At 42.5% G+C, this 20219-nt stretch overlaps 1 protein-coding gene across 3 annotated transcripts in view; it reads right to left on the bottom strand.

Moving 5' to 3' along the window:
- The window catches only part of EBF1 (EBF transcription factor 1), a 392876-nt gene extending 375583 nt beyond the window's left edge, over positions 1-17293 (bottom strand). For all 3 annotated transcript variants that reach the window (XM_028106687.2, XM_028106689.2, XM_028106688.2), the window contains exons 1-5: positions 17132-17293; positions 14839-14995; positions 14237-14300; positions 13551-13606; positions 2935-3008 (exon numbers count right to left, since the gene is read on the bottom strand). In XM_028106687.2, the coding sequence (XP_027962488.1) occupies positions 2935-3008; positions 13551-13606; positions 14237-14300; positions 14839-14995; positions 17132-17265 (485 nt within the window). In that variant the 5' untranslated portion in view covers positions 17266-17293. The remainder of the gene's footprint in view (positions 1-2934; positions 3009-13550; positions 13607-14236; positions 14301-14838; positions 14996-17131) is intronic.
- Between the last annotated feature and the right edge of the window lie 2926 nt (positions 17294-20219).

The following is a 20219-nucleotide window of genomic DNA, read 5'->3' as shown; positions in this document are numbered from 1 at the left end:
GGGAGAAAATCGGCTTTGGCCTGCCTGGGGAGCGGGGCGCTGGGGACTAGGGCTCAGCTACCAAGCATAGTTCCTATTTTCCATTTACATTTAAACACAGGATGTTGAGATGCAGTATAATCAAATCCCTTATAGATTCCCACTTTAAAAAAAATCCTTGGGGGGCATATTTTTTTAAAGAACTAAGTATTAGCAAAATATAATGATAATCAGTATGACAGATTCCAATTCACCAAAAATGCAGAACCTTCCCAAAATTCCATGAAAAGAGTTCTATGCCATCAAGTCAAAGAGGTTTTGTCTCAAAGAGAGGCAGTAATTATAATCTAATGGCAGTAAGTCCTTTAGCCAGCTCATGCAATGGGGTTCCCTCTCAATAGAATAAAATAATTTTTTTTAAATTTCCAACCACCTGAGACACAACTCCCTGGTGTTTTTCGGGGTTTTTCTTTTTTCATTGCCTGCAACAAAACAGAATCATCCAAGCCCTTTCTTGTTGATCTAAATTCTCTGTGTCTCCCTTACCATAGCTCCAATGTGCTATAAACATACAGCTTTTGTGACATAAATGCAAAGTTTTATTGTGTCGTTAGCCTTGATAGAAAGCACTATAGAAAGTTGTTTAGAAATTAAATATCTAAAACAAGCTATTTTAAAATCCAGGGCCCTCACTATTTCATGCCTGCAACGAAGAAATTTCATCTTGGGGAGAGCAAGCTGTCTTTCACACCATATGGCTAATGGTGGTGCATAGCAATTAGCCAGGCTGATTAATGGTGAACAGACTCTAATTTTATGCTTATAATTGAGCCTGCATTTGCACCCCTGGTGCAAATTCAGCACATCCCAACTTCCACTTACAACAGGCAAGAAATCAAGAGAAATAGGATGGTGTGGAAAGTGAGAATTTTTTTCCTAAAGCCCCCTAAAGAGCATCAGATTTGCAATTTAAAAGACTGTTAGCCACACAATAGATGACAGGTTTGTGTAATAGGGTCATGGCGGCCTGGTAAACAAACAGTACCCCTTCCACATCTATAGGCAGCCAGGAAAACCGTAATCTGTAACATTAGCAAGATGACATTTTGAATATGGCTTTTCCCTCTTAGCCACACAGTACAAACATCATCATTTGCCTTCAGTGGCTTGAGAATTTTATTTTTGCTATTTTTATGTTTCTGAAAAATAGAAGGAACATCAGCAGTAAAGCACGCCAACCGGCGTAATAAAGTACTTTGGACCAATGAATTTTAAGAACAAGAAAAATATAAACTGCATTAATAGAGGGTAGGCTTGTGTGTGAAAGGCATAATATATCTTTAAGTATTTCAAGAATAGAATTATTTCTAACATAGTCCAAACGTGTACAGATACGAGATGCAAATCTATGATTCATAGACATTAGTTGGCCTATTGTTCGAGATCCATCTTCCTGTCTGTCCCCTACTTGCTAGAATCACATGTAATAGAACATGGAAAATTCATTCTAATGACATGCTAATTGAGGGAAGCTAAATAGAGATATGATCAGAAAAATAGTAATACAAAGGAGGTCATTTTTTTAATGCTTTTCAAAATGATTTTACTCATTTAATTCTGAAAAGTGCAACTCAGCGTTAATGGTACAATCATTGTATACAGTACACTAATTTTTGCTTAATAATATCTTCTAAGAAACTGATGACCGTATTTTTGGGTTTTGCTACTGTTTTAAAGGTAAGGAAAGGCTACCTGTTTGTGGAATAAGTACCAAATTTTACAAATCGTTGAAGTGAAAACTTGTGAAAGTCCTGAGGACTTTTTAAAAAGGAAAAAAAAAGAAAATTTTATATATATACGTAATTATAGATATAGAAGTTAATATTTGGGATTTCAGTAGGAAAACACATTAAGCCTTTTTTATTTTATTCCCACCTGTGGAGTTTTAAGATTGCTTTCCCCACAAGTCTGGGAGGAGCAGATAAAGCCCACCCGCTCGAAAGTGGCAGCTGAAGCCTAGAACACTGGTCAGTAATAGTCAGAAGCCAAGCATGCTTTGTGCCCAGGAGAGCCTGCATGGCTAACAAAGCAATTAGTAGCCTTTCCCCGATGCATAGTGGCATCTTCGTGCTTTATCCAATTACTCAGAATATATCAGGTGTTATTCTATGAAGAATAAGAATCCTATACTGCAAGTTTAAAGGTTGTTCTCTGGTCTACTCTCTTACATGTGGAGGACTGGCTGGGGCCATGAAAGGGAATTTGGTCTGCTCGCTTGTTTTCCAACATGGCTTGTGTCTGATTACTAGGCAAAATAAATACACTCATTTGTGGGTGAGATGAATTTTTATAACTTTCAGGTGTAAACATTTGTCATCCTTCCAAAAGCTCACTGTTACTGAGAAATATTAGCTACACTGTCACAGTTATATACAGGGTAACTAAGACTGAGAGATCAGAGGCAAAGGGGGAAAACCCACACTCAGTTGAAGGACGAATGATGCCTTTGTACCGATGGTCACATTTTTAAGTGGGAGAATTAAAAAGGGGAAGTATAACTTTCAAATCTTATCCAGAGGCTTCTGCTGACATCAATAGAACTCTTACTCATTTTACTAGCAATGTAGTTGAGCACATATATTAACACTAAAAGGATATATCGTATTTTATTTGATTGAACGGAAGAAGGGGAGGGCACTGTTTTGTGCCCATTAAAATTGTGATATCAAAATGGAAATGTATGTCTTTCAGGGTGAAATCTAATAAATAATCAAGAACTGCTGAGATGACTGTGATGCCTTACTACCAAATACTCATGTTGAATAGTTCTTTTTAGATTATCTAATAGAAGCAGGATAAATATATACCCAAAAATGGATCTGAGCTCACCTGGATTTGAGATGCAAATTCACCTTCTCTTTGTTAATTAGAGGGAGAAAACAAGGTATTTCTTACCTGCACATGATCTCGTGTGTGAGCAAGACTCGGCACATTTCTGGGTTCTTGTCTTGGCCTTCATACACTATGGCCTGTAAACAAAGGCATGATTTGAGCTAAAAATGGAACCAAGTACCAGAGAACAAACTATTGCAATTGAGTACTTGACCACTTCAATATTGCTGAGGGCTAATAAGCTTTCAGGAGCCCAAAGCCTCACTGAGCTGACTGCTTCAGGATATGTTGTTAAGGATCAACCCAAATCAAGTAGAGGGTATATGTTCCTCTCTGTCCCGTCAACCACATTATTATCATGCACAGCTTCGGATCAGTGTGTGAGATGAACTTCTGTTGTCAAGACAACCATAATTCTCCTTTCCATTCAGAATAAGATGAATCTAATCAATGAGGAGGAAAAACCCAGAAGGTTTAGCAGATTCAGATGCTAGTGATTTAAAATATAGAAAAGCACGTGGATCTGACTTTTAAATACGCATTTGTCACTTCATTTTACTACTTCCAGCCCCAACATTTAGTGTTCTAGAGATGAGTAGCAGAAAACAAGTGGGGGTATGGTTAATGAGTCCGTTCACTGTGTCTTCTTTGAGATGATTCATCAATCAGGGAAAATCCTTCTTCCCGCCTACAGGCTGAAAACATGTGCTCTCCAGGGTGTACACCCACCCAAACAGTAATACGCGTCGTCTGTGTGGGCTTAAGCCATAGAGTTATCTCCCTAAACTGAGAAGAATTAAATCTGACTCCCAAAATTTGGACTCCAAACCACTTCATCAGCCAATATGTCTTTGTCTGTTTTCAGTAATGTGCATACAAACATTTTGCTTAAAATCACCCTGAAGTTTCCCTGAGATGGCAGTTTCCTGGAAGATCTACACGTTAATACTGGGCCAAAGGAAAACATAGCTAGCTATTGGTAGAGCAATGCTCTACCTCAGGATATATTTTAACTAACTTAACACTGTATCACTGCATAATACAAACACAGCTTCAAATTATTAATAAAATTACTTTCACACATTCAGAGAACTCTCAATTTCTTGGCGACAAAACTATTTAAATTAACCAGAGACTATCCTTATTTAGTACACAGAGATGCTGCAGTAACTAACTTGTAGTTGGCTCTAATGTGCTTTGTTTATAAACCTGGGACTTTTAGAACCTGTAAAGGATCAAGACAACTTACGACACAGTGTATACAGACCCTAGAGCAGGCTCTGGGTATGACAATTAATTCCATTATAGAACAAAAGTTGCAACAAATAAAAACATGATATAAGGTATAAGGAGAAAACCTTTCTCTACCATTGGCCCCTCAAAACCATTTTTTTATGGTTAGCCTACCATAACCCTGTATTTTTTAATGTTTTATTTTGACATAATTTTAGACTTACAGAAAAGTTGCAAGAATATACAAAGAATTACAAGATACTCTTTAACAAGATTCCTCAAATGTTTATACTTTACTAAATCTGCTTATTCTTTTCTATTTTTTTACTGAACCATTCATAAGTAAATTGCTGACATACCCTAAATACTTCAGCATATATTTCCTTAAAACAAAGAATTCTCTCCCATAACCACAGGACAATTATCCAAATTAGAAAATTAGCACTGATTATACAATATAATAATCTAATCTACAGACTTTATTGAAATTCACCAATTACCCAATAATGTCCTTCACAGCAAAATAAATAAATAATAAATAAATAAATAAAAATTTTAAAACTCCAATACCAATCATGGCATTCAGTCGTCATATCTCCTTTAATACAGAACATTTCTGAATCTGTAGTTCATGATATTAACATTGTTAAAGAATACAAGCCAGTTCTTTTGCAGAATATCCTCAGTTTGGGATTGTCTGATGTTTCCTCAGACTTAGATTAAAGTTATACATTTCAGGGCTGGAATACCACAGATGTGATTCTGAGTTCTTCTCAGTGTATCAAATCACACTGTCAACTAGGTCCATTACTGGCAGTAAACTCAGACCATTTGGTTAAGGTGCTGCCTGCCATCCACCAGAGATCATCAGCCCGATTTCCCCACTGTAAAGTTACTACTTTACTTTATGTAATTCATAACTATCTTATGGAGAGATAATCTACATTATAGTAATATCATATTATCCCTAAAATTTTCATCCACTAGTTTTAGCCTACACTGATGATTCTTTCCTATATTCTTAAAAGACCTTTTTCAAATACCCAAGAAGTTGCTTTATTCAAGAAAATGTGTTGAGTAAATTGAAAATATTTTGAAAACCGAAAATTATATCTGCCTGCTTTATTTATTGCAATCACTGCTGAAATCAAAGAAACACTGTAAATAACTGATTAGGTCTCAAATATGGTGCTAAAACATTCTAAGCATGCATTTTTGTGAAATCCTATTTATCACTACATGTTTTACATGTTTTGGATGTTCTCTTAATATCACTGATAACCTCTGTTTCAACTTCAGTTTTTTGTCATGCTAAACTAATACAAGTAACTTGGTAAATACATTCAAAGATATTGGTAGCGTTTTCCTTCCCGTAAAAAAAAAAAAATTGTGTGTTTTTTTTTTTTAAGAGGAATGTGTATCAGTTACATCAGACCTTCTCACTTTGATTCTTTCTAGATGATATTATTTTTCTTGTGGCTGCTGGTTCCACCAAAATCAGTGGATCTGTGATGATATTCAGTGAAAGTCATGCCGCAATGCAGATATGCTCACAACTCCCCCAAACAGTAGATGATCCAGGGATGCCCAGGGATCCCATGTTTTTATCTTTAGTGACTGAACATCTTTCGTGGAAGGCCCAGGGCCTCCGTGATACATCTCTACCAAATGCCAAACTGCCACTTCACTCTGGCAGCAGTCAAATTGGAGAATCCTTCTCTAAATCAAGCATAGAAAAATAAAAGCATGAGTTTGGATTTGCTCAGAAATAGTTAAGAATTCCAGAAAGGAGTGGAAGCGTAAAGTTTCTGCTCTCCCTCTTTTTGAGGCCTCAACAGAACAGTATTTTTTAGCACATAAACACAGAGAAAGAAGGGCTACTTCTATGACTTCTGAAATAAAAGCAAGAAAAACAGGGAGTCTTTTCACTCTCCTATGAAGTAGAACTAAAATCCTGGAAGTATAGTAAGCTAGAACCTCAGTGTAACAGAATCAGTTACAGAGTGGACCTCAGTCACAGGCAGATCTACTTCCAACCTCACCTATGCAGTATTTGTTACTGAAAAGCCTTCTTAACACACACACACACACACACACACACACACACACACACACACACAGTATCACATAGAAGATATGGGCCAAGAAATCAACATTCCAATGAGATCCAAACTGGGAAAATATGATAAATTTATTTTGCTGAATATCTCTAAAACAGAGTGTCCACAATAAGACAGACTTTTTAAAAATGTCACCAAGGTCTCCCTCCAGCTTACACACACATAACTGATGGCCACATATCAGTTCTTTACTGTCTACATTTCATACATATGTCAAGATGGGTTCACAGTTCAGCAAACCCAGACTTTAAGCCTAAAAGGAAAGGGATCTTCTAATAGCAACTTAGAAGTTTCTGCTTTTCTTACTAATTTAAATATGTGCCTCTGTGGGGTGTGAGTAAAGCTCGCTGAGACTGGATCAGCTGGGAGATCACAGACGCATATAAACAGCATTGACTCTTTTAAGTGAAACCATTTTAATAGACAGCTGGTTTAGGGCCCAGACAATGGAACACCAAGAAGAAGGCTTATTTTCATCCTCCATAGTAAATCATGTGTCTGCTTACTGTGAGGAAGGTAGTCTGCTATGAGAGCGACACAGACAACAGTGGTTTAAGTAAATCAATGTGTTTATCAGGAGTAAGGACCAGAGGCCTGTTACAGACATGGACAGGAGGGGGAGAGAAAACATATAAAATATATTATTAAATAAATGAATTGATGGCAAAGCAAGTTTGGGTTTTCCAAGGAAATAAAAATACAATATCAAGCAGAAAACAATATTGGCCTTAATTCTGCCAATGGCAAGTAAATCCCTGAAGGTGGCAGGAATACTTGTGCAGGAAGAAAGCTAAAAGAATAAACAGCCCTAACTTCATCTCAACTTTAACAACCTGGTGAAACTGATAAAGAAGTTGTCAAAACTTGACCTATGTGGAGCAGATTTAGTTTCCTGATATACTAGCCACCCTTTCCTCAATGTCCTCTCCTCATAAGCAGAAAGAAAATATCAAAGTATTTTTAACACTCCATTTTCAGATTGAATGTTTTTTCCAGAATAATTTTTTATAACTAACAAAAATGAGGAAAAAAATAGGAATTCTTAAACTTGCATATCCTTATGCAACAGCAGTACCTGAAGTTTAACTGTGAGAGAATAAAATGCCATCCATTTCAAATGCCCAAATATAAATCCATCTATACCGGTCTTTGAAAAGGAATAAATCAATCAATAGAGAAAATCTGCCTCGATGGCCACTGTTTTAGATGGCATCTTGTAAAATGTGGTTCATCCCTGCTTTTCTAAAATATCACTGAGTCTTAAAAGTTAATTGAAACTTACTATGGATAGAGACCACACAGAAAAAACGAAAAATACACAGTGAACACGCACCAAGATCACACTTCAATAGGACGCCAAAGGAAATACAGAGAATTGAGCATGGCTTTTCTTTGTTTACTCTTCTAATAGTTTTAACTCTTTGTGTTCTATGCCAAAATAAAGAGGGCAAGGAAAATAGTTTTGACTTTGTTTCTTCAAAATCCAAAAGGGTTTTAGGAACAAATGTTTTCATTAGAAGTCTTTTTTGGTTTACAACCAAACAATAGGAAACTTTTCATCATCATTGGAAGGAAGGAAAGAAGGAAGGAAGGAAGGGAGGGAGGGAAGGAGGGAGGGAGGGAGGGAGGGAAGGAAGGAAGGAGGGAAGGAAAAAGAAAAGAAAAGAAAAAAGAGGGAAAGAAAGAGAAAGGAAAGAGAAATGGGTTATCCATAACTAACAAAAACTCCTAATATTCCACTTAAGTAAAAGCAGTAACCTTGAGAATATGTTACTTTTTTCTATGTACAAAATAAAGGCCAAACCTAATTTATCACCTTCAAGAATAAGTTCATGAATGTACAAAGTACCTCCTTCAACCAGAAGTAAAATGTCCTCTAAATACAGACTGTCAACAAGCCTTTGATAGCAAATTACCAAGAATTGGAATGAATCAAAAAATAATATGAACACCTACAGTATCAATGTACTAGAATATTAATCATTGCATTCGGTCATCAAGTTATATTGCTTGTCATTAAAAAAAAAAGTGCTAGTTTATGTGATCCCAGAAATTTCCAGTAGGTGAAGGAGCCCTAGTTAAAAATTAACCTGTGCCAAAGAAAATACTACAAATCTGACATTTCATAAACAATTGTGTCAAACAGCAATCCAACATTAATAGTGGGATAAAATAAAAAATTATTTTGCTTCAGTTAGCAGCTGGGCTACTGGTGAACAAATTATAAAGATGTAATTTCAGCTTAGCAGCTAAGAAGACCTGTTTTCAGAACTGAATTAGGAAAGTTGCAAAGGAATGATATCATATTCAGTATGCTGTTCAGTTACATCACAGCCCTGAATAAAAAGAGAATGTGTATCGAAAGCAGTTAGCTTTAGACTACATTTTTAATGTCTCAAAGAAATAAATTCCCTTATATTATTCAAGCACTAAGATAAAAACTGAATCACTCTAACAATCCCACATTATATTTCTTTTTCTAACAGTAGTAAGAGATATTTCACTCATACGATAACTACATTTACATCTATATTAGTAGACACAGCTGGCTTTGTGAACCCGATGGGATGATGATGACAATAATAATAATAATAATAATAAAATAATAATAAAAGCAGCTAATTTATTAAGCACTTAATATGTGCCAGTCACTATTCTAAGCATCTTATATGTATGAATTCATTTAATTGTCACAAAAGAGCTTCAAGGTAGGTGCTATCATTATTTCCATTAGTTTGATTCCAAATGCTTACATGCTTTAATTATTCACTGAGACCAAATCATTCTTGCTCAACAACTATATAAACAATTCACCAACATCCAAACACTCCTTCATTCCTCTCAGCAATATAAGTCAAGACAGAAGAACAGACTATTGGTGTAGTCATATGTGTTCGATAAATGCATCACTACTAATATGTTCGTTTTTAATGCTGTTCAAACATTCACATGGAAACAGCTCTAGCGTAAATATCCCTGAACAAATGGCTGTATATTATCCAGGAGGGAGCAGTTGGACCGCCAGACTGGGGAAGTACTAGGCCATCTGGCTCCGGCAATCTCTCCAAAACCATCAGCTTTGTTTTCACCCCCAGACTCCAAACAACACATTTTCCACTGTGATGAGTTTACATTTTCCCAAACACAGGTCCTGATCATGCATAAAAATTCCAAACTTCTTCATTCCTCTATGTGCAAGGAAATTTAAATCACCTGCATTTTTGACATGTTACCAAAGGAGAGCGAAAGCTGCTGAAATGTGGCTCCTGACTATAAACTTGCCTTTTTTGTTTGTTTGTTTCTCCAAATGTATGAAAGAACCTCCCTGCTGGCCACAGTGAATTCCTCTGGAACTTACTGATATACTAAAAATGTGTTTATCTACCAATGAAGAACCATGAACTGAAAGGGTTGTTAATCAAATCTACGTGGCTGTGGCAGGATATAATGAAACAATCAATAGGAAGAAATGTGCTTGCATCAATAACTTAAAGCACCGGGAATATCAAAATAAATATATAAAGAAGATTAGCTTGTAAGAGAAAGAAGACAGGGTTCTGATCATTGCACTTTGGCCTTCCCACCCACTATGCTAGGACCTTTTTAGGGTCCCCTTACCACATCACCTGCCTTCAAACCCATACATGACAAGGATTATGTGACTGTTATTTTCCCCTTTCCAAAAAAGAGCTTCTGTCTGCGGGCAGGAGTATTTTGTTTTTGATAACTTTATGGAATTTTGTACTCTTTGAATTATAAAAATGTCACTTTTTTTAAAGCAAGATGGTAGGAGGGAAGATAAGTTAAAGGCTTTTTTTTTTTTAACTACTTAATGTTAACTCACCAAAGCAATCACATAACGTAATCATATTTCAAATGCTACGTGAAAGTCTGAGATGAGGCACATTAAACATCAGACCTCCCCCACTGGGTTCATTTGAGCATCGGCTGTAGATGTTGTTTCTGAATGCAACAGCCATAAACTTCTGGATCTTACAGGCCTTTCTGCATGCTCACTAATGGAATACCAAAAACAGCAATGACACAAAAACAACCTATTTTTAGTCCAGCTAAACTTGGTTTTCAACAACCCTTCCCAAAAGCAAGCCTCTCATTTTCTAGTTGGTGGACGAATTTTTTAAATATCATCATATCCTTTGTGTTTTATGAGAGAGGCATAGGGATAAGGGGGCTCAGATCCTTACACACTGACTTGTAATAAAACTTCTCTTTCCTAGTTCAGTCCAAAAGTAAGAGTCATTACCCAAAATAGTGTAATGAGACACTTTGAAAAGGTGTGAAATACTGTGTCATATCAATACATCTTGGTTGATTGAGTACATTTCTGTTTGATTTCAATGCTGCTAACTCCACCCAAGTTAGGAACATTCTATGAAAATGTAGAGTGCACAAGTAGTTTTGGACTTGGTACTCTTTGAATTATAAAAATGATTCCCTGTGAGTTTTAACCCCAATTTCTGAGTCAAAGATAAGACATCACACCCATAAAGCTGCTTCTCTGATATGAAAAATGTTACAAACAAGCAGCTAAGAGAAGACACTTGAACTGTGACTAGGTATTCCCTCCAAAATTTAGGATGTGATTAGAATGCATCACATCACTGGAATTATCCCATTCTGTACTCTAAATATCAAAATCCTGAGTCTATCTGGAAGAATTTCACAGGGGAAAAAAATTGTAACATTTAATCAGTCAGCTTATGTCAAGTCTTACTTCTGATTGACAGGGTCACTGCATATTTAACAAAAATAAAACATTTAAGAAATTTTAAATCAGACTTGGTAGTTAATTATCATAGAATAATTTCAAGCTAGATGAGAATCCATTGTTTTACTCATTAAGACTAAAGTATAATAATTATGTCACAGCCAGGAAAAGTTATGCTTCTTCACACTGATCTGCTTTCTGAAGACTATTGTATTAACTGCGTCTACAAGAAGCTAACCTACTTCCCAAACTCTTACAGCACATAATCAACAAACAAACAAACAGATAATGGGCAGGGTTTGCCTTTCAAAGTGAAACCTACACAGACAATTATGAAAACAAATAGGTATGCCTCAAAAAAAAAATCCCTTTCTCTTGATATTTTTGGAATAAATTCAGATAGTTATTTAAACCTTTTTCATGTCACTCCCTACCAAAATATATAATTGCATACATTTATAATTTTAACTTTCAGTAAGATGTCACATCATGGCAAATGACTTTCTCATACCTGTTATTATTAAAAATAAACTGTATCTTGTTCTAGTCCCCCACCCCCAACTGATAGAATTTATAATACCATGCAGTCAAAGAATGCCATAAGCTGTAGTTGTTCTTAAGCTCTATGACCTTGTTAGTAAATGATATTTGAATGTATTGCTTTATAAAAATCAAAATTATTCCTCCACCATATGAGCCTGTGTAAAGTCAGTTCATTTCATAATGGGAAAATCAGTTCTTGGTGGCACTTTTTGTTTAAGGGGTCTAAAAGTTTTGGAAGCAGTTAATCACTTCAAACATGTCCTAATTTTGCACTCCTCAAAATTGTTTGTTTCATAGTGCTGCCCATAATTTAATATTTAAGTGGCCAATGTTGCACAAGTATACAGGGCTTACAGACTGGTTTGTGGGGGATTTTTATCTTTTAAAAAGCAATTTCTAATAAATACATACGGAATATGTATTATAGTTCATACTTTCGCCCTCCCCCTTCCCTCTTTTCTTTCCTCTGATGAGAATGGCAGGAAAAGATATCTAGGGTATCAAAGACAATTTTTTTTAAACAAAACTCCACTTAAGATATTTTTGTTTTGATATAATAAAAATAACGTTACTGAAATCAGGCTTTTGTGTTTCTGCATGGCAGGGGAAAAAATTTTTTTAACACAATACAATGTGTCCAAATGAAAGGGAATTATCCTATGTAATAATCAAAATGAGTAATAAAGAAAATAAGACCAAGACTGAAAGTATAAATGTGAATTTACTCTGACCAATCAACCAAGAAATAAATCTTCAAAAAAGTCAAATATTTTAAGCAAATAACTTGAAATAGACTTCAGTAGGTATTTATTTATTATTTTTAAAACTACATTTCATACCCTCAGGTTTTCTACTTGGTTCACAATGAAATATGAGACTAACAATCAAAATTAGCTATTATTGGAAGGTTCTTACTGAATAGATTTTAAAACGTCTAACAACTTATGAATGTGCATTTTGTAGAACATATTTAAGCCATGTTTATCTAAAAATAATTTTTAAATATTCATGTATACTCTAATTTGAAAACTTCCAAGTCAGTATCTATGAAAGACGATCACCCTCCTTATTTTAAAGGAACTATCTTAAAATTGTAATCAAGCAAATAAGTTTTATTCCTCTTACTAAATTGGTGGTTAGTACACAATGCATAAGTTTGCTCTTTGTTCTAATTTCTTTCCCCCACCCAATAAAGCTGGCTTCTTTTTTGTTACTAAGTGTTCCAACTACCTAAACAGCTACTTAATTCTGAAACTAAACTTTTTCTTAAAATTAAAAAAAAATAAAAGACTCCTGTGCCTCATTAAAACGTCAGGCCTCTTTTCTGACTCGGCTCATAATTGTATCTTTTAAACCATAACTCAACCTTAATGTACGCTGCTTGACACCCGCGTGTTGGGGAGTTGTAGAAAATGCCGTCCATGTACCTTTAAGACCACAAGCTCACTCATGCTGCCTGGCTTCTTGCCAAACTTGGAGGCAAAAGCAGGAGGATTTTTGCAAAATATCCTCTAACAATTGTCGCTCCCTCTTAATACTACCACCACCACCTCCTTTTGAAAAAAATCTGTGGAGTGGGTCATCTGCGCTCTCAGCTCATCTCTCCATTCCTGAGTAAGATACCTAGCCCTCCACCCCCCACCCCCCACCCTTCCCTACCCTCTACCTCCCAGGAGTGGCCCGGAGGGTTCGGGTTTCACAAGTTCAGCCCACTCTACGCCACGGTCCCTGGGCACCTTTTGCGCCCCCTGGGTTTCCTCGGCCGGGTCAAAGGAAGTTCAGCACTTACTCTCCCCACTCAGCACCCTGGAGTCTTAATGCACAAGGCCTGCGTCTCCCTTGGTAGGAAAGAGCCTTCGAGCCATCTTCCGCACGCGGTGGGCGCTAGTGTGTGTCCCCGCGCTTGGAAGGCTGCGCTGAGAGTGAGGTCTCAGGTCCGCCCTGGTGTTGAGAGTTCGAGTCCCAGACCCCGCGCTAAGGAGTAGCCAGCTTCTTGACTCCCCCAAATTTCGAGGCCCTAGAGTCACCCCGCGGCGCGAAATTAAGAAACTTACTTGTTTTGTCATGGAGTCAATGAGGCGCACGTAGAAATCTTGCTCCGTCCTTATCCCTGGGGAGGAAGGGAGGGGGATAGGGGAACGAAGGAAAAGTAAGTGAGAGAGGATCTGCCGCAAAACAAAACAAACAAACAAACAAAGAATGGGGCTCCAAGGCGTATGCAATGCCTACAGTCCCGAAGAAGCACAGACAGGACACCACCACCCGCACTCTCCCCAGTGCCCAGAGAGGGGCCAGTCCCCAAGCACGGCAGCTGAGAATGTGGCAGGACCCCCACCTGGCTTCTCTCCCTTTTCTCGGAGGGAACCCCTCCGCGCGCTCTCTGGGACCCAGCAAGGCCACGACCGCTCTAGCACCCTGAGCCAGAAGGACTTAGGGCCTGGAGTGGGGGCTGAGCCACGAAAAAAGGCCTTCGGAATGGGAGGAAGAAAGAAAGTGGCCCTGCGAGGGCCGGGGCTCCACACCTGGTCCCAGGTGTGCTCCAGCCCACTACGGCCGCCTTCCGGCTACTCCGGGCCTCCTCAGGTGAAACCTCCTCAGGCGAAACTTAGGAGAGGCCGGGTTACCCCGAGGACGGTGGACGACTCTGCGTGCTCAGGGCTCTGGTCCACCTGCATCTTCCCGCGCACCCTGCCTCACCCAGGGCCCCGGGGCGCCGGCGCGGACCCGATCGGAGCCTCACCATTGCTGTAGAGGAGCTGAAGCCGGTAGTGAATCCCGTTATTGGTCTTTTCGCTGTTGGCTTCCTGGGTTGCAGCAGGACGCAAAGACACAACAAGAGACGCAGGAAAGAGGTCGGCGTGAGCGAGTGGACCGACTTCGAGGCAACTTTCCCGAAGACGGGACCCCCGTCCGGAAACCGGACAGGCCCGGGAGCAGCAGAAATTGCGGCCAACTGTGATCCCTCTGCCGCCCTCCCGACCCTTAATGCTCCCTCTTCCCTTCCAGAAAATTCCGCGGGGCCTGGGGGCTCGGGCCTGGGCCAGCAGAGGCAGGAGCCGCGCGTGGTCGCGCGGTTGAGGGCGGGTTCATCCCAGTCGCCCTTGACTCCGGAGTGCGAAGCCGGGCTCGCCTCTCTCCAGCTCTGGGGCTCCACGCGAACTTTTTTGGAGCAGAACCTCAAGGATGAGGAGCCCGGGTTCGCCCAGGACGGGAAGTGGCTTGGGGGACCCCGCTCAGGAGTGTGTTATGGATGCTTTGCCCTCGCCGAGGAGCGCGCCTCGCGAAGCGGCTGGGCCTGCTCCCCGGTCGGGGGCGAGGGGCAGCGGCGCTGCGCCCACTTACTTTTTCCTTCTCCACGAACCCCACAAAGGCTGTCCTCTCGATCTCCACGGGCTGGCCCTGTCTGTCGTAGAGGGCCAGGACGAAGTGGAAGAAGTTGGATTTCCGCAGATTGGAAGGCGGCTGCTTCTCAAAGTGAGCCCGGGCCAGACCCACCCCGCTGTGGCCAAAGACGCAGAGTTAGACGGCTAAGCGGGACACCGACGCGCGACCCTTTGTCACCCCTTACACACGCGAGAACCCTCAAACATCAACCTCCTCTACCCCCCCAGGACACCCAGTGGGCGCCCTACACTCCCCCTCCGGCGCCCCGGGCCCACCCGGCGGCGGGACATGCGTGCTCTCGCGTGTCCAATCCTCCCGCTGAGCACAGGGCGCGCCCCCCAAACTCGCGGAAGAGCCCGGGAAGTTTTGTTTGGGTTTTGCGCAGGAGATAAAACCCCGCAAGCATTTACTCCGACCCGACACGCGCTGCGTGGGAAGGAAGAAAAGTGGAGGTGGATGCGGTGAACCCGCGTTCGCGGAATACAGCTGGTCGTTTATAACTTGGGAGGGAGGGGAGCATGGGAACTGGTCCCCGCCACCCCCACGAATCTCTCACCTCAGCTTAGAGGGCAGGTGAGGATGGATGGGGAACAGGCTCAGCTTCTTGAAGCCGAAGCCATCCTCCAGGAAACCTCAAGTGCCCCCGCCAAGCGCGGACGCTAGGTCTCGGGAAACCGCATGCCCCCTCCCCAAATAAAGCAAGTGAAAAAAAGGATCTGAGGGTGGGGGACTCAGAGCTGTCAGGGGTGGTCGCTGTGGAACAGGGAACTGGGGGTGTTTTTAAAAGACCAGTCCTGACAAAGTTTCGCTGCTCCACAGAAATCCTCACACTCAATTCCAGAAATCCTATGGACCAGGGGCGCCGACTGAGCGCGCCCGCGGGGGAACTGGAGGCTCGGGTGCCAGGGGCGCCGGGAGGCCACTAACAACCCGACCTGCCCAACACAAGGGCGCGCTCACACACACGCACACGCACACATACACACACTCTTTCGCTTCCCAACCCAGTTACCCAATTCACTCTCACTACTAACCACCCCCATCCTTGTACTCAGCGGGGATGGGAACAGGGTTGCAGGCACTTGTCCCCTGCCCGGAGAAGATGAGGATGAGGTAATTAGTCATCTTCCTTTTTCCCCTTCCGCCCTCTCGGAGTCCGATAGGGCTAGGGGCCGTCAGATCTCCTACTCCCCCAAGCCCAGCTGGTGGTCTGGAAAAAAAAAGACCATTTCTCACTTGGGACCAGGAGTCCCCGGAAAGTGTGATAAGAGCGCCCAGAAAAGTTCCCGCACGTCAATCTCCAAGGGCAGTGCCTCCAGACCACACAGTCCAGCATCTCAGGAACTGAGTGGGAGAGGGGCTGTAAGGGACCATGGTGACAGAGGGTGGGGAAGACTTTTAGGAGATGTCAGAATTAAAGTTGGGAGTTGCTGTTCTACCGGTGAACTGAGAAAAACTGAAAGCTAGAAAGAGGGGGACGGAGAACCAGACTAAAGAATTAAGAGAAGGTTCTGGGGAGATATGGAGAGAGAAAAGAAGAGAGAAAGGAGGTAAGGGAAGGCGAAGAGAGGAGGGAGGAGTGAAGAAAGAAGGGGAAGGAAAGAATGAAGAAAGGGAGGATGGAAAGAGGGAAGAGAAGGAAGGAAGGAAAGGAAAAGAGAAAAGGAAAGGAAGGAAAGAAGGAGGAAGAAAGGAAAAAAGGAAGGAAAGAGGAGGAAGGAAGGAAAGAAAGAAGAGGAAGGGAGGAAAAGAAGAGGAAGGGAGGAAAAGAAGAGAAGGAAAAAAGTTTAGAAAGGAGGGAAGAAAGAAAGAAAAAAGGAAGGAAAGGAAGGAAGGAAAGAGAAGTGAGAAAGAAAAGAAAGAAAAAAGAAAAGAAAAGTAAGGAAGGAAAGTAAGAAAAAGAAAGAGAAGGCAGCCAGCCGGGAAAGAAAGAGCAATCACATAAAAACACAGATATCCAACATCGTGCTGGTGAGACGCCTCTTCTGGCTTAAAACGAAATGAAAACAGTCACGGGCGAAGCAGGGGGAAAGTGCCGGCAAAGCGTGGGCTCTTCGCAAGCAGCTCCCGGCTCTCTCCGGCCGCAAGCGACCAAGGCAGCGCGGCCGGGGAGCGCGGAGCCCCGGAGGCGAGCAGAGCGGAGCGGCGGACTCTCGAGCGCGGCCCAGCCCCGCAGCGGCCGCCGCCACCGCTTCCCCGCTCTTCTGCTTGCGGCTCGCCTCCCCGGCCGCGGTCCCCGAGCGGTACCCACCTCTGCGCCGCCGTGTTGGCGTCCAGCACCCCGGCGCCCTGCATCCACGTCCGCACCGCGTTCATGCCGCTGCCCAGCGGCTCTTCCTTCATGCTGCTTCCACTCCGTTGGATGCTTTCCTGAATCCCAAACATGAAAACAACCTTTTCTTGTGGAAAATCTCCTCCCCCTTGAAAATATTGAAAAAAAAAAAAAAGGAAAGAAAAACGCCAGCCAGAGATTTTTTTTTTTTTTTTTGAGACGATGAACTCGTGCTAGAAGATCAAGGCGGGCTGGAAAGCAAATTTTTAAAAAATGTAAACCTTCGCTCAAAACTGAGCGATAACCCGAAAAAAAAGGAGAGAAAAAAAAGAAGGGAAAATCCAACGAAAAGACCAAAATAAAAAAATAGAGATGTATGCTTGGCTGTTGGGGGTTGTTTGGTTGGTTAATTTTTGGTTTGGGTGCTTTTTTTTTGCTTTTTTTTTTTTTTGCTTTTTTTTTTTTTTTTTTGTAATGATCACAGGCCGGTGGAGGACAGGAGGGGCTGGAGTTTCCTTTTGTAGAGGTACCCTTCACTTGAAGAAGCAGGAAGAAAAAAAAAAAGCCCTGATGGCAATTTAAGAAACAATAGACTCAACTCGCGCTGCCGGCTTTGCTACTTCAAGTGTCATTTTCCACAACCAGGCAAGTTTTTTCCTCTCTCTCTTTTTTTTTTTCCTCCTTCTCTCCCAACCAAAGATGTTTCTTTCCTTTCAGTGCGTATAGATGAGGAGGACGCTGGTTGCCGTAGACAGATACACCAGAGAGGGAGAGTGGGGTGGGGGGAAGGGGGGGAGAGAGGGAAAGAGGAAGGGGGGGAGGGAAAGACAGAGAGAGAGAGAGAAAGAGAGAGAGGAGAGGGAGAAAGAGAGAGGGGTGGACCCTGCTGGATGGAGATTCTGTTTTCTCCTTGCTAAAATAGAAGTGATTTGCAGGCTTTCCCTATGGAATCCAGTTTGACTCTCCCCAGAGCTAAACACAGGCACACTAACCCCAAAGGGAGGAGGCGGAGCTCGCGCCTCACAGGCCTGCCCCTTCATTTGCATAACGTCATCCTTCCGCCTCGCTGCAGCCAATCGCGGCTCAAGGAGCCTGCTGGCTCGCTGCGCTGGGCCACGCTCCCTCATTAACATCCCTCTCCGGGTGGCGCAGGGGAGCTAGCCAAAGTTCCTCGCAAAGTGGCGAGCGAAGGATCGCTGAACACCGGCGTCTATGCTGGGGAAGAGCTGGGCTGAGCTGGGCAGAGCCGGGCTGGAGAGGGGAACAGACGGAAGGGAAGGGCGATATTTTTCTCAGGGATTTGAGCTGGGGTCTGCATCCTGGTCGTTGCGGTCCATTTAGCATCCTCGCCACGCCCTGAGCGCGCTCGCGGTGCACTGGCTGCGCCCTCCCAGGGCTGATGCTGCGTCCTGCTCCGCTGTTCTGGGACGTCGGGGGCAAAAGTGGAGGAGACGGGAGAGTCCGGGCAGAAAAAGCAGGACGCGCGTCCCAGGTGCCCACCTCTTCGCTTTGAGGAGGGGGTGGTGGGGTGGAAAAATGGGTGCTCGAGGGTGGGGCGGGAGATCGCGGAGGGTACTTTTCTCCACGCCGGAGAGGTGGGTGAATCCTGGGCCTCGGCAAGCGAGGCTCTGTGGGTCCTCCAGGGAGTAGGGAGATCCGGACTCTGCCCGTAGTCTGGCTTCTGAAATAGTTCTCGCTCAGACGCTAGTCTCAAGACCGCCGGTGTTAGGCACTATCCTCAACAAGCTCACCTATCTCGAGTAATCCGCGGGATATGTGGACGGTGGACTGAATGCTGTCACGGAGTTAGATCGGGATGCATTTTAAAATTTATTCAGATTCAATTCCCAACCCCTCACCCCTGCGCCAAAGTGTTTTTTTCTTTAGAGTGACTACCAAAGCAACAACGTCTCTGATTAGTTTGTTATTTGATGTAGGATTTCTCTCTTCCTCATTCTTTCTGTTAAAATGGGGACTTGAACAAACCCTCCCCAACTTCTGCTCCTATCAGCTGTCCAGAAAGTGAGAGTGAGTTAAGAAGGTGGGGGATGGGGGTAGGAGAGAGGGAGAGAGAAATGGTCTACTATTTCAGACCTTTCTTTATATATGCTTATGGCTGGCAAAGAAAATAGCTGGAAGTTTCTGGGTAATGTGCCCCATCATTTTTTAGCAGGTTGTAACCTCTAATAAGCACATGGTGAACTGTTTCATTGCCCTCAAAGGAACTCCCTGACTGCAGCCAAATCTGCCAAGGACTCCTTAGGGGAAATTCTCTGCCAGAAGTCCAGGTCCCCTTTCTGCTGGCCTTTCTTGGCCCTTTGATTTAGGAAGCTCATGGGGTCAGTGACGGAACAGTACACATGCCCATGTTGAATGGATGGAGACAGGCAAGAATTACGCTTTGTGCTCTTGGCAGAGCAGGAAAGTGAGAGCCACTTCCTGATTCCTAAACTGGGGAGGGGGGGGAGGGGACTGTCTCAGGCTTGTGAATACATGGCCACTGTCCTCAAACACTACTTTATCTCTGTGCATTAATCCTGTCCAGCTCCCATACCATTTAATCTGGACCACTAATGTGCTGAGTACTTTGTCCCTGGTAATAATTTATAATTAATTCGATCTCCACCAAGACACTCCTGAAGAGATCTGTCTGAACCATCAGGATCCCCATAGCATCTAGCAGAGTTCCTGGCACACAGCACGTGTTCAGGATGGTTATGTTGGTGGGGAGATTGGAGGGATTATAGGTGTGTGGGGAGAGGAAAGGGGGAGTTGGACCTTCTCCATCTCTATAGAATTTAAATGCATAATTGAAACTGAACCTGCTGAAAACTTCCTGAAACTCCAAGCTTAACCTCCAAGGCCCAACGTGTCCCTAGAGCCAATCCCTTCCCCTGCCTGGACCATCCCCCGCCTTCTCTAAGGGGATCCTTCAAGCAAGGGGGACCAGGAGGCAGAGGCTACCCTTCTATAAATGAGTCCCAGATAGCCATAGTAAAAGACTCAAGCCTCCCTCTCCTTAATTGTCTGAGCCACCATTTTACTCTCTAGTGAAATATATTCAGGA

The sequence above is a fragment of the Eumetopias jubatus genome, unplaced genomic scaffold (genome assembly GCF_037043125.1).
Source record: "Eumetopias jubatus isolate StellerSeaLion01/CBP00866 unplaced genomic scaffold, mEumJub1_p1.0 scaffold_5, whole genome shotgun sequence".
In the NCBI taxonomy this organism is placed as follows: Eukaryota; Metazoa; Chordata; class Mammalia; order Carnivora; family Otariidae; genus Eumetopias; species Eumetopias jubatus.
This window is presented reverse-complemented; position numbering and strand designations above follow the sequence as displayed.